Source organism: Perognathus longimembris, chromosome 1 (genome assembly GCF_023159225.1).
Source record: "Perognathus longimembris pacificus isolate PPM17 chromosome 1, ASM2315922v1, whole genome shotgun sequence".
In the NCBI taxonomy this organism is placed as follows: domain Eukaryota; kingdom Metazoa; phylum Chordata; class Mammalia; order Rodentia; family Heteromyidae; genus Perognathus; species Perognathus longimembris.
In genome coordinates this window covers 21,005,480-21,020,921 of record NC_063161.1, presented here as the reverse complement: position 1 = coordinate 21,020,921, position 15,442 = coordinate 21,005,480, and the positions used below count along the sequence as shown (strand labels likewise).

General features: G+C 36.1%; 1 protein-coding gene across 2 annotated transcripts in view; it reads right to left on the bottom strand.

Annotated features, from left to right (window-relative positions):
• Eea1 (early endosome antigen 1) overlaps positions 1–15,442 on the bottom strand; it is a 93,246-nt gene that overhangs the window by 55,005 nt on the left and 22,799 nt on the right. The window contains exons 3-7 of one of the 2 annotated variants that reach the window (XM_048358338.1): positions 9,345–9,470; positions 7,602–7,729; positions 2,564–2,618; positions 2,407–2,472; positions 871–910 (exon numbers count right to left, since the gene is read on the bottom strand). In XM_048358338.1, the coding sequence (XP_048214295.1) occupies positions 871–910; positions 2,407–2,472; positions 2,564–2,618; positions 7,602–7,729; positions 9,345–9,470 (415 nt within the window). The remainder of the gene's footprint in view (positions 1–870; positions 911–2,406; positions 2,473–2,563; positions 2,619–7,601; positions 7,730–9,344; positions 9,471–15,442) is intronic. The other variant, XM_048358339.1, reaches the window with a different exon arrangement.

The window sequence follows — 15,442 nt, the reverse complement described above, 5'->3', positions numbered from 1 at the left end:
TGGCAAGAGAGCTTGCCTTGTATACATGAGGCCCTGGGTTCGATTCCCCAGCACCACATATACAGAAAATGGCCAGAAGTGGCGCTGTGGCTCAAGTGGCAGAGTGCTAGCCTTGAGCAAAAGGAAGCCAGGGACAGTGCTCAGGCCCTGAGTCCAAGGCCCAGGACTGGCCGAAAAAAAAAAAAAAATCAAAGTACACAATCAACTCTATAATAATTGCTTCCTTTTTTATTTTTTTATTTTTGGTCAGTCATGGGGTTTGAAATCAGGGCCTGGGTGCTGTCCTTTAGCTCTTTTTTGCTCAAGGCTAGTGCTCTACCACTTTGAGTCACAGCTCCACTTCCTGGTTTTGAGTGGTTGATTAGAGATAAGTCTCACAGGACAAAAGCCAAGGCTGGCTTCAAATGGCAATCTTCAGTTCTCAGCCTCCTGAATACATAGGTTTGCAGACATGAGCCATGAGCTATTGCTTCATTCTTAAAAGAGCTTTCTTAAATATATCTAATTTCAAAATCTAGTTTTTAGCATTTATTGAGCATTCCTCTACTTAAATATACAACAATGTTAGTTCCATCAATTTGCTTCAAGAGACAAAAACTATATAATTTTTTAATATAGACGTAAATTTTTATTAAACAATCATATTGTGGTGATACTTTAGAAGTTTATAACTTTTGGATATAATAAACTAAAACAACATTAAGATTTTTAGTCAACTGTCTACGTATGAAGTGCACAGGTAACTATCTACATCTAAAATTATCTTCAGGGTTTTCCAGTCCTAAAGCACAACTACAAATAAAAGCAGACATTAAACAAACAAAAAACAGGATGAGAAAATAAAAGAAAAATGAAAAATGTTTTAATTACCTGCTGACGAGTCAGCCACCAATCCATCAGGTTTTGCCTCCTTGGTTAAAAAAAAAAAAAAAAAAAAAAAAAGACATAAATGCATCAGAAAAAGAGAAGCCAGAACTGTAAAATTTTCAATCTTAAAATTATCTCTGGGGCTGGGAATATGGCCTAGTGGTAGAGTGCTGGACTACATACAAGAAGCCCTGGTTCAATTCCACAGCACCACATAAACAGAAAAGGCCAGAAGTAGCACTGTGGCTCAAGTGGTAGAGTGCTAGCCTTGAGCAAAAAGAAGCCAGGGACAGTGCTCAGGCCCTGAATTCCAAGCCACACAACTAGAAAAAAAAAATCTCTGATAGTCATGTCTACTGGTTAAATAGCAAGATTTTGTAGAAAATTAAAGTTTGGGAGTTCTCATTATTCCATATCCTTAATGTATAATTAGACAGAATAACAGTGATTTAACAACTAGTTTACCAGTTCTAAGATAGAATTATATAAATATATATGTATGATATTAAAACATATCAAATCCCATATGTGAGGGATTTATATCAACCTAAGAGTCTGACAGGCATTAAGAAAGCTTAAGTCCATCATTCAGGCAGGCAAGAACTCTGTCAAGTACCTTTCCAAGACCCACAGCTCAAAACGTAATAAAGCTATACTTGCTTGGCATTTGAACTCTGAAGTATCACCTTCTGCCCCTTCAGTTAGCAGCAAGTTATCCTACTGGGTTGGACAATATCACTCCCAAGAAACTACTCACAAAAATTCATCTCAAATTTTAATTAACTTTACCTTCCACAGAGACTTGCTTCTATCATGATTCTGCAATTAAGAACTTAATAATTATGGAACCCACTATGTAGTTAATATACCTCATCTATTGAGTGTATTTTCTGTGAGATTTGTTAACATTATAACACACTTCTTTAAACACTATAGATCTAAGAAATTTCTTTGTACAGCAATAAGCCATATGATTATAAAATCATATCTTGCTTTTCTCCTTATTGTTACCATACAAAACATCTATGTTACATGAAAATTAGAATAAACTAGAGTATGTCATTAAGCTATCACCACTAAAAAAAGTTAATAATTTAAAAAAACACATCATAGAAAAATGAACTATACAACTTGTAGGTGGTAGCAGGAAGGAAAAACTGGAAGAGAGCAAGGGAAAGGGAGACAATTATTTTTTTTCTTTTTTTTGTTGCCAGTCCTGGGCCAACTCTGGGCCTGGAAGCTTTTCTGCTATATTTCTTTCAATTTCTAGGAATTACAAAGAATATGTTATAGGCTATAAAATACAGAAAAGTAAATTCTAAAATTATATTGTCAGTACAAAAAAGTTTTCAGTTTAAATTTCATCAATGAAAATGAACAAGTAAAAAATATATTTCAAGTATTCAGGAATGGTTAATGGGGGCAAGAAGTATTACACAGGGGTGAAATTGATTGGAATACAATGTAAACATGTGTGGTAATGTAACCGTGAAACCTCCCCATATATACCTAACATAAGCCGATAAGAAAAGAAATTACTTGCTGCTGCAGTCCTTGATATTTTTCTAGTTCTTTCTTTAATTCTTCTGAGTACCATTTTTCTTCCTAATTAAAAAATGTAATTAGTAAATTTTTAAGTATTTCTAATCTGAAACATTGAAAATAAACAAGTATTATAATTTTGTTTACTTCTCACCTTAAGTGAAGCCTGTAAGTCCTGTACCTCTTGTCTGAGTAGTGTAATATCGTCTCTAAACATGTATGGGTAAAGAGAAGAAAATAATAGTTAATGTTCTTTAATATACTAACTCATCTCTTAAAAAATAACTACTAGATACTAATATTGTAGTTTTCCCAATTATTTTTAAAATGACTAAAAATGACAACACCACATATACATATATATAAAGCTCTTCGAAAAATATTTTAATCTCAAAGTTCATGGCTTATAAAAACAAAAAATTCTCAAAGAAATAATCATATTACTTCCTATGCAAGTTATTATGAAATTAAATTTATTAATAAGGACTAGAAGATGTAGATGATCTAAAATTATCCCTTTTGTTCATTTAAATTCTATCAACACTTGCTTGTTTCTGTTCCTTGAGTATAATATTCTCTTTTCTATCATAGAACCGTCTCACTATCTTCATCTAAAAAAACTGACGAAGAATCGTAAGTACACCTTGCTAGGCGCAAATGCAGGACAGAGCCATGAAATCTCTCATTTAAGATTATGGGACTGGGAATGTGGCTTAGGAGAGTGCTTGCCTAGTATGCGTGAAGCCCTGGATTCAATTTCTCAGCACCACATAAACAGAAAAAGCCAGAAGTGGTGCTGTCGCTCAAGAGGTAGAGTGCTAGCCTTGAGCACAAAGAAACCAGAGACAGTGCTCAGGCCCTGAGTTCAAGCCCCAGGACTGGCAAAAAGGAAAAAAAAGAAAAAGAAAACAAAGATTATTATTATGGATGGCAAGAATGTATCTTCCTCTACTGAATAGTGAACAGCAAACAATGGCACTTGCATTGCTCCATCCCACTACCAATGGCAGCCATGATAGGAATTAGAAAAACAGGAGTTGAATAGGAAAATTCCAATTAATTTAATCTAGTCTAAAAGGGAATAGAAGAAAATGGCCAGTTCCAATGACAAAGAAAGCCTACTCTAGCACAAGTAAAAGATATTAAGCAAGGTGAAAAATCTGGGATAGACTGATAGGAGAGCCATATATTCGAGGTTGGCGATAGAAGAAGATAGATGACAGTTTTATCTGTAAAATAGAGCAAGAAGGAGGGGGAGGGGGAGGAGGAAGAGGAGAAAAAGAAAGAAGAGGATAAGGAGGAGGAGTAGGAAGAAGAGGAGGAGGAGGGGAGGAGGAGGGGAGAAGGAGGAAGGGAGGAAGAGGAGAAGGAAGAGAAAGAAGTGGGAAAGGAAGAGGAAGAGGAAAAAGAAGAGGAGGAGGAGGAAGAGGAGGAGGAGGAGGAAGAGGAGGAGGAAGAGCAGGAGGAAAAAGAGGAGGAGGTGGAAAAAGAGGAGGAGGAGGAGGAAGAGGAAGAAATGAGTCCTTACTCAACAGTCATGCATTACCTATACCAAATTCTCAAGTTATGCAAGTAAACATGCAAATAAGTAAATGTTATACATATCTCTCAGTTCTATAATAGAAATAAAAACAGGCATAAAGAGAGTAGTCACAACCTACAGGACTCAAGAAAGGATTTTTTGTTTTTACAAGGTATCATTATGAAATTCAAGCGGGTCTCAAATTCATAATCCTCCTACTTCAGCCTAGGATAATAGGAGTACATCAACATGCCTGGCTGAAGAGACCAAATTTTTTTCCCTTTTTTTTTTTTTTTTTTTTTTTTTTTTTTGGCCAGTCCTGGGCCTTGGACTCAGGGCCTGAGCACTGTCCCTGGCTTCTTCCCGCTCAAGGCTAGCACTCTGCCACTTGAGCCACAGCGACGCTTCTGGCCATTTTCTGTATATGTGGTGCTGGGGAATCGAACCTAGGGCCTCGTGTATGCGAGGCAGGCACTCTTGCCACTAGGCTATATCCCCAGCCCTTTTTTTCCCTTTTTAAAAAAAGAATCTTTAGTAGTTGTAAAAGGAGTTTCCATTTAACAAAGCAGCTTATGAATATGATATGGCTTGATCAGTGTCATCTCTACAAAGGGCTTCTGAATGAGGTAAACTTTTACATAAAATCTCCAATCCTCTAATCAGCAACATAAAATTAAATAGGATTCTTATACTTTTGCCCTCAAATTTGTTTGTGTCAAATTTTCTTGTTTTCATTTTTCTGATGTGTGTGTGTGTGTGTGCGCACACACACATATGCATCCTACAGATCCTTTGTTCCTTTGTGACTCTATAAATACTGTTTGATTTGTAGATATCACGTCAACTACAAAACACTTAAGTGACTATGTATACATGAAGATCTATAGGTGCATTTGAAGTCTCCCTATTATTTGTAAATCTCCTAATTGTATGTATAAACTATAATGATAAACTGAACTAATAATGATATATTGAAGGGCTCATGTTAAAATGTAATGCAGAGGTGGGGATTTAGCTCAGTGGAAGAACACTTGCCTGGCAAGTACAAGGCCCTGAGTTTGGTCATCAGCTCTGGGGAAAAAAAAATGTAATGCAATTCCAAGAAAGATAAAGGAAGATAATTCTGTGGGTCCAACTACTTTCACCCTTTTAAAATGTACCACTTCATGCAGGAAATGGAAACATGTTTTTTTTTTCCTTTGCCGCTGTTTTTGTTTTCTGTCTTATTTGTTCATTTATTTGTCCTTGGGAATATAAGGGAGGGGCACAGAAATGGAGGGACAAAGGATGAACAAATGTAGCAGTGATACACACTAAACTCCATATTTATTTTTTTAAAAACTTTATTTTAATGTAACTATGCTTACAGAATAAACTCCATATTTAAATGAACTATACAACCTGCAGATGGAGACAGGAAGGAAAAACTGGGAGAATGCAAGGAAAGGGGTGACACTGCCCAAAACCAATCATACTCATTACCTAACTTATCTAACTGTAACACCTGTGTGTATCACTTTTATAATAACATTTTTAAAAATTCATACAAAAGGACTGTAAAAATAAAAAGTACCACTTCAAAAAGTTTATGAAAATCATTTGCCAACAATCTAAGATATTTACAAGAAAGCAATTTAACAATATCTATCAATGTCTTAAAGGGAGCTTTTTTCTAAACATTCCATTTTTAGAAACTTAAACCAAATATGTGCAAATGACATCTCCACATCATAATCCACAACAGCATGTGTAATTTGAGAACACTGGAAATATCCTGAATATTTATCAACTGGATGATATGATTCTGTTCTGTTACAAAAAATAATGGTGGCTCAATCTGTAATCCTAGTTAAATGGGAGGTAGAGATCAGAGAATCATGGAGGTGGGAGGAGGTGTCTCAGACTCTGTCTCCACCAATGGCTAAGTACAGTGGTATAGCTTGTTATTCCAAAGGTGTGGCTTAGTTTAAGTGGTACAGCAAGTGTGGCACCATGGTTTAATCCACAGTGCTAGAGAAAAAAGTCTGCTATATTGAAATATAAAGTTTATTTCTTGAATCCTTGAATCTGAGATGACCTTGTAGAAGGAAGCAAGAGAGATACTCCAACACTTCTGAATAAGGCCTTCTGCATCATTTTCCCATATTCATTATTAGAATCTAACTGCCAGTCTGTAAATCTAAGCAGCTATAAGGACATCCGTCCCAAGCTGAGCTTCCAGCCAACATCTAATACTGAGTCATGTGAATGTAAGGCCATTTTTGTCACCTCTGTCTTCCTACAACCACAATCTATCTGAATGGCAAAAGAGACATGAAGTCAACCCAAGGAATCCTGAGAACAAAACGTTAGAGTTTTTAAGCACTAACCTTTTAGCAAATTGTTACACAATAGATAGGTTAAGTAAAATAAGAACAGACTATGATGTTCGCTTGGGAGGAACAATTTCAGGACAATACAGGACAGAGGCCAAGCTTCAGAAATGAGCTGAATACTAGAAGAATGAAGTTATACTGTAGATGTTTTAAGTTTAAAGTTCCTAACAGTATTGGACATGTTTTTACTGCTCAAAAGGTAATGGTTAAATTCATATTAAATATAAAAACATTCATAATGTGATTTAATATAGAAGAATGTTTTATCTATTTCTATAAATTCCAAAAGGATAGTAACAAATGTTATTAAGTATAAAACTATAAAGGAGTATTCATGGTCATGTAAGTTTTCCACAAGACACTATGTGTGTGTATATATATACATATATATATATATATATATTTTTTTTTTTTTTTTTTTTTTTGCCAGTCCTAGGGCTTGAACTATCCCTGGCTTCTTTTTGTTCAAGGCTAGCACTCTACCACGTGAGCCACAGCACCACTTCTGGCTTTTTCTGTATATGTGGTGCTGAGGAATCGAACCCAGGGCTTCATGGATATGAGGCAAGCACTCTTGCCACTAGGCTATATTCACAGCCCTAATTTTTATATTTTAATACACTTAAACAACTATATTTTATAGTTCTATAATACCTACCAGACACAAAATTATGTAGGCACAGCACTTTATTTACAGTATTATTTGAGTTACAAAAATGAATCAACAAAGAACTTTTCAAAGGAATACGTGAAAAAATTATACAAATAGGATGAAATGAAACTTCATTCCTTAGTCATGGCAAAAGACAAAAAGTTCTCAAAAATAGCAGAAGAAAAGCAAAAGTATATTTGTGAGTCCTGTTTTAAGTAACTAGTTAGGTTTAGTTCCCAAAATGGTCAAGCTAAATTGCCAAGAAGCAAAGTATATATGTGAACTTATTATACTGGTGAATAGCTTTACATTTTAAATTAAATTTTAAATTTTCGGTTAGGTTCATTACATAACAACATACTATATAGAGTTATTTAAATAAAGCATATCATTCTTTATTAAACAAAATGTGCTAAATGTAATTTAACCTTTTGCTAATTTCCAATTATTAAAAGTATAATCTCTATACCATGTTGCAGATAATACAGACAGTTCTTGGGCACTGACTAAATAGGTTATAATAAAAGAACAGATTTAAATTAAGTAATATAAAAATATTACTATTTTCAAAACCAGTTATGAATGGATATGTATTACATTCACATTCCAAAGCAATATTGCAAATCAAAATTATCATACATACCTCGTCAAAGCAAGACTAGCCTCTCCTCCATGACTTGAATCATTATCAGCATCATGAACTGCCTGATAGTGTTTGAAAAGTTCATCAGCAGATCCAAGTGATTTCATACACTGGGGACATATGAATCCCTATTTAAAAAAAAAAAAAAAAAAGACAGAGGGGCTGAGAATATGGCCTAATGGTAGAGTGTTTACCTCACATACATGAAGCCCTGGGTTCGATTCCTCAGCACTACATATATAGAAAAAGCCAGAAGTGGCACTGTGGCTCAAGAGGTAGAGTGCTAGCCTTGAGCAAAAAGAAGCCTGGGACAGTGCTCAGACCCTGAGTTCAAGCCCCAGAACTGCCCCCCCTTCAAAAAAAGAGGCAGAGAAAAACTTTCAAAATAGTATTTAATATAAAACAACAATTTGTATATGAAATTAAAACTCATTCATACCAATGGTGCCATTAAATAAATTGTAATTTACTGTATAAAGTCCAAGTTCTGGTATCATTTTAAATGCTATAATAGTTCTGTGGAAGATATAAAGTGTAAAATATGATGTCAGCTTTCAATAAACTAAGAAGACAGAGTATATACATATGAAAAATACCTTTTTATGAAACTGAATTAATAATTAACTGGGTGGTATTAAAATTACCATATACCTTCAAAAATGTATTAGCAAGTCAAAGACTAAAATGCCTTTCTAATTGTCTGTTAGTTCTCTAGAAAAAGTATTTATATGATTCCTATAGCATTCAAATTGTCAGTAGTAGTTATAATATTATATATTATAGCAGCGTAATCAGCCAAATATACAATAGTAGTATCTCTCAACTTTAAACTTTTCTAAATTATTTGCACCTCAAAAGTTCTCATGGATAATAAAGAAGTCAGTCATTCCATCCAACCAAGTGGCCAGAGGATGATCATAAGTTAAAGAACAAACAGAATGTTAGGGCACAGGCCTGCAATCCCATCTACTCAGAAGGCAGGATGGGAGGATGCAAAAGGTAGCAAGAACCTATTAATAATAAAAGAAAAAGTTCTATGTGGAAAATGAACCATACACTTGTAGGTAGGGATAGCAGGAAAAAACTGGCAGAAAAACAGGGCAGGAGTAACACTTCCAAAAAGAAATGTACTCATTACCTGACTTACATAACTGTAACCACTATGCATATGACCTTTATAATAAAAATTAAACATTTTTTTTAAAAAAAACTGTCTTCAACAGAGACTCACAAGAATATCCCTACACAATCTATCCTAATATCATGCTAAAGAATATTGAAGGACATCCTTAAATCAGTGATAACAATCAGGACTGAATAAAAACCCAGTCGTTGTTAAAGACCCAATTCTGCTCATTTGAAGTAAAAAAGAACTTTCGTCAAATACATCAAATATTTCTCTATTACAGATGCACACACAAAATGGAATACACTTTAAAACGCTGAAATTATTCTACTTTATATTTCTAATGTTATAGGAAAATTTATGTAACAATATTAACTTGATTTTTATATTTATTTTCAACTTCACAAAAGGGTTTCTGCAAACAGTAAGAGAAACCAAGCAGATGATACGAGACTCTTTTCCTTATTGTGCCTTCATTTAAGCATGCATGCATAATCAAAGCAATCCATATACCCTTGTAGCATAAAAGGTAACCAACACCAAGGCAGGGAAAAAAAAACGAAGGTTTTTTGAGCAACCCATAACCAAGCTGCTAAAACAAAATACAAAGGACCCACAGTAACACCGGAGTCATTAAGAAGCTCCAGTCCTCTTGTTTCATTTTCTGCGTGTACTTTCTGATAATGTTCCGACAAGTCAATAGCAGTTATACATCTTTTCATACATAATGGACAGATGAAACCCTGTGAAATAACAACTTTTAGAAGAGCATACACTAAAAGTTTTTTTAATAAAACAAAATGCAAATATGCAAACAGTTATCACAAGAAAATAGTTTTACCTTTTATAGTATATAAAGGAAACTTGCAAGTGGTAACTTTTGTACAAAAGGTGAAAGATCTATCCCAAGCAGGACTTCTAAAATTAGTTCCATTCTCATACAACAGTTTTTCATTGGCTCATATTTTTATTGTGGTACAAAGTTGCTTTGATTAGAATATATTCTTTTGTTTATGATATTTTGTTCTTACTTCCTCAAGCCCTATTATTGACAAGTTATCTTTTACTTTAGATTAAATTACTAGAACACACAGCAAATACTTTTTTGTGATATAATATTCTCAAGTTATCTGAATGAAAGCCATTTTCAATATTTACCATAATGCACGAGCATAAAATCCCACTCATCCTCATATCTATAGCTCCCAAAATAATCATTCCATCCAATTTTAAACTTAGTAAAAACATTTTAAATGATCTTTCAACACCTTATAACTATTAATACCTAGCTTTAAATGTAAGCTGTTACACTAATCTATGGCTTGATGTTTTACCAGGTAAGAATGATAGAAGGATGAGAAAAATAAGAGAACTTAAAATATCAAAAGCAAACAAGAAAATTTAAATACCATAACAAAGACAAAATGTTATAAAATAATGAAGTTGGTATTAAAAACAGATTTAGATTTCAGTCCCAACCAAAGCTGATTATAGGGCTGGAAACATGGCTTCGTGGTAAAGTGCTTGACTGGCATACACGAAGCCCTGGGTTCGATTCCTCAGCACCACATATATAGAAAAGACCAGAAGTGGAGCTGTGGCTCAAGTGGTAGAGTGCTAGCCTTGAGCAAAAAGAAGCCTGGGACAGTGCTCAGGCCCTGAGTTCAAGCCCCAGGAATGGCAAAACAACAAAACCAAAAAACAAAGCTGATTATATGATTTATAGGAACTTACTTTGTTAAGTTTCAGTTTTCAAGTCTATAAAATATAGCTAATAAGGGGTTGGGGATATGACCTAGTGGCAAGAGAGCTTGCCTCGTATACATGAGGCCCTGGGTTCGATTCCCCAGCACCACATATACAGAAAACGGCCAGAAGTGGCGCTGTGGCTCAAGTGGCAGAGTGCTAGCCTTGAGCAAAAGGAAGCCAGGGACAGTGCTCAGGCCCTGAGTCCAAGGCCCAGGAATGGCCAAAAAAAAAAGAAAAGAAAATATAGCTAATAAAACATTTATTCTTCTAGAGTTATTGTGTACATAAAAGGCCTAACATGTTAAAATGTTAAGATTTTTTAAGGGTTCAATGACAATCTAGGCAAAAAGCATGCAAGATGTCATATCAACCAAAGAAAAGCCAGATTGCCTGTCATCCTAGCCAAATAAGAGGGAGCATTAATCGGAAGATAATGGTTCAAGATGGCCCAAGCAGAAAGTGAGACCCTGTTTGAAAAAAATAAGGTGGGGGGGGGGGGGGCTTGGTGTGGCTCAACTAAAGTACTTGCCTGGCAAGCTCAAAGATCAACTTCTACCCCTGGTAAAACATGCACACACACGCACGCGCACAAACACACATACACACAGAATGAAAAGATAATGATTTTAATGTTTGAGCTTAAACTGGTCTACCTGATGATAAACAAGTAGGTACTAACATAGAAGTGATTAGGAAACTAGAACTGGAAACATAAAGAACTGAGGAGTTAGAATGTTCCTTGAGTCACTAAATTTCACTTAGGATAAGAGCAAGAAAGAATAGGAAGACAAAAATTAAGCTTCCAAAGTAGGAGGTATGTCAAGATAGCAAATGAGAGTGAGGCCTGACTTAAAGAGACAAAGGGTGCATATTTTCTCTTATATGTGGAAGTTAGATCTAAATTATAAACATTTGAAAACATTTACAGGGTTATATGCTTATATTCACAAACTTTTCTTCTAAAGGATGGTATATTCTGGGGAGAATTGTAATGATGCAACTCCTTCAAACAACTAACTCATCATTTAACAAAATGTACCAGGAAGCTGAAACATGTTGGGAAGGAGGAAGGTTAAGAGAAGGGCAAATGGATGGAGAGAGGAAAGGTAGGCAGATGTCATCATAATATTCACTGTACATATATAAAAATTGAATCAAGTAACTTAAGGGAATAGGTGAGGTTTAGAGAAATGGAGAACAATGGAAAGGATGACGTTGATGAAGATGCATTGTACTCATAAATGGATATGTTGGTTTGAAACCCCTTTATTTAGCCACTAAAATGATAATAAAAATACTAGCTCATACTGTAGTTACTCAGGAGGCTGAGATTCAGAGATTCACAATTTGAGGCTATGTCACACAGAAAAGTCTGTGAAACTCCATCTCCAAAATAACTTGCAAATAGTGGGGCCATAGACATGGCTTAAATGGTAGAGTACCAGCTGAGTAAAGCAAACTGAAACTACAGTATTAAAAAAAAAATCTAAAGCAGGCTTGAATCCTGATTCACACCACTTCTAGTAATGAGTAGCTACGTGACCTTCAATTTCCTCAACCATTAAGTGATTTAACAGTAAAAACTACTGTATACAGATCTCATGACAATTAAATGAGAATATATGTTATAACTTGGAAATGAAGTATTCCCCCCAAAAGCTCATGTGATCAGAAAACTGAATCATTAGATGAGAAACCATCAATAAGTTAATAGAGGAAAAATCTATGTCTACCATCCTAAAATTAAGTCCAAATTTTGAGTTCTGCCTTGACATTTGATTAAATGGGGGGGGGGGGGGGCATGATGTCCTATCCACAATTTCCTCTCCCCATTCTGCTCTAGCAGATAAGTCCCTCTAGTCAAATGCATGTTATCACAGGGACCAGGGACAGTGCCTGCTTATCCTTGATTAGAGGGTTTTAATTCTCTGCCAGCCCCTGGAATTATTCAAACAAATAAGTCATACCCCCTCTAGAAATAAGGGGGCATTTCATCTTCTTGATACTGCAAAGCCTGCCTCCCAAAGCCATTGACTGCTCATTCTGTTCCCAAGAATAATCTTCAAGTAGCACTCCCTATCATGTGATGTCCACCTCAAAGCTTGTGAATATACTGGCAAATAAGTTGCTACGAATCTCATCCATCCAATATTCAGGCACTCCACAACCAGAGGATGAGAATCCCTCCCATTTACAGGAGAAAAACACCAACAAAAGATTTACCTTTGATATAAAGAATAAGGAACTCTTACAATCAAATATAAAGAGCTAATTAACCATTTGTTGTTGTTTGGTGTTGGTACCAGGGCTTGAACTAAGGTCTTTGCATTTGGTTATCTTGCTCAAGTCTGGCTCTCTACCACTTAAGCCATAACAGCCTCTAGGCTGTTATTTTGCTGATTAACTGGGGACAAAGTCTTGCAGACAACTCTCTGTCCAACTAGTTTATAACCATGTCACATCTCAGCCTTGTGAGCAGCTAGCTAGGATTTACAAGCATGAGTCACCAGCACACAACAAATTAACATAATTGTTTAAAGGAGAAATTTCTAGTTCGTGTGTGTGTGTGTGTGTGTGTGTGTGTGTGTGTGTGTGTTTTGCCAGTCCTGGGCCTTAAACTCAGGGCCTGAGCACTGTCCCTAGCTTCTTTTTGCTCAAGGCTAGCACTCTGCCACTTGAGCCACAGAGCCACTTCTGGCCATTTTTCTGTATATGTGGTGCTGAGGAATTGACATGAGGCAAGCACTCTTGCCACTAGGCCATATTCCCAGCCCAAATTTCTAGTTCTTGACAAAATAAATTTTACGTGCTTTTCCCTACTGCTTTTGCTAAGTACAGATAAAAATCCCTAGATATTGCAAATAAAACAAACATAAGAAGGCTATGAAAGATGAAAAGAAGAAAGTTGACCATGTAGGGATCTTGAGACCAAAGGAAAAACAGTGATGGGTTCTCTGTCTTGTTTAGTTTTTTTTTTTTTCTTTTTGCCTCATATATTCCAGAATAGGTGCTGATAAGCAAGACTGCATGGCACCAGGCATGGCGGCATGCATCTGTAATCCTAGATACTGGGAGAGATAAGTAGGACAATCATAGTCTGAGGTTAGCCCAAGCTAAAAAAAATAACCAAAAGCAAAAAAGACTTCACACACAGGGAACAACTCAAGAGGTTAGCAAGCATGAATATTGTAACACCAACAACAGGAAGGGAGGGAGGTTCCAAGGATATAACTTCATCTTTTTTTAAATTCAGGTGTAGTGGCACACACCTCTAATATAATCCCAGCTACAAGGCAGACAGAAGGATCATGAGTTTTGAGGCCAGCGGGAACAGCACAGGGAGAACCCATTGCAAAAATAAATCATAAGCATGATGACCACTCACTCATGGACAGCAGAGGGAGATCTCTATAGTAATGGATAATTTTACCTCTTGCGTGCAGTAGTAGTTATACAAGTCTATGGTGTGCATTAAAATGGCATAAAGCCATTGACATACATTGTACAAATGTTGACTGCTTTTATAGTGTACTAACATCAGGTAGCATGTAACCATCAGGGGAAACAGGTGAAGGGTACATGGGATCACTGTACTAACCAGATTTTTATCTACACTTATTTTGAAGTTAAAGAAAAATAAATCATAAGTATGCAAGAATATAATTGGGGAGGAGGGAAGATGGGAGAAAAATGAGAGAGGAGGTAACAAGTTTGACAAGAATATGTACTCAGTACCTTATGGATGTAACTGAAACCCCTCTGTACATCAACTTGACAAGAACAATTAAAAAAAGAAAATAAAAGTATTAGGAGCAATAACTAGAAGAAAGAACCAGCAATAAATCTAAACCTGCAAAGGTTTAAATACCTTAATAACCTCATAAAATTATCAGTGAAAGCATAATCATTTATTATACTTAAATAAATAAAAGGAAAATTAAAAGACAACTAAGATCAGAGGCTGGGAATGTGGCTTGGTGGTATGGTAGAGTGCTTGCCTAGTCTACATGAAGCCCTGAGTTCGATTCCTCAGTACAACATAAACACAAGAAGTGGTTCATTCAAGTGGTAGAGGGCTAGTCTTGAGCAAAAGAAGTTCCGGGAAAGTGCCCAGGCCCTGAGTTCAAGCCCCAAAACTGCCAAAAAAAAAAAAAAAAGAAAAGATCAGATATGAAAACAACTTCTAGGACTGAATAAGAGTACATTAAAACAAATAGGATGATTAAGTAATAGCTTCTTTCCAGAAAGGAAAAGTAAGTTGGATAATATATCTTTTAATCTGAGATTTAAAACAGACAAAAATATATATTTAAAAAAAATAACGGGGCTGGGAATATGGCCTAGGGGCAAGAGTGCTTGTCCTACACATGAAGCTCTCGGTTCGATTCCCCAGCACCACATATATGGAAAACGGCCAGAAGGGGCGCTGTGGCTCAGGTGGCAGAGTGCTAGCCTTGAGCGGGAAGAAACCAGGGACAGTGCTCAGGGCCCTGAGTCCAAGGCCCAGGACTGGCCAAAAAGTAAATAAATAAATAAATAAAAAATAAGGGGCTGGGAATATAGCCTAGTGGCAAGAGCGTTTGCCTCGTATACATGAAGCCCTGGGTTCGATTACCCAGCACCACATATATAGAAAACGGCCAGAAGTGGCGCTGTGGCTCAAGTGGCAGAGTGCTAGCCTTGAGCAAAAGGAAGCCAGGGACAGTGCTCAGGCCCTGAGTTCCAGGCCCAGGACTGGCCACAAAAAAATAAATAAACAAAATAAAATAAAATGAGGGCTGGGAATGTAGCTTAGTAGTAGAGTGCTTGCCTAGCATGCATGAAGCCCTGGATTTGATTCCTCAGTACCACATAAACAGAAAAGGCTGGGAGTGGAGCTATAGCTCAAGGGGTAGAGAGCTAGCTTTGAGCAAAAGAAACTCAGGAATGATGCATTTCAAGAACGAGCATGAAGTAAGTGAAATTT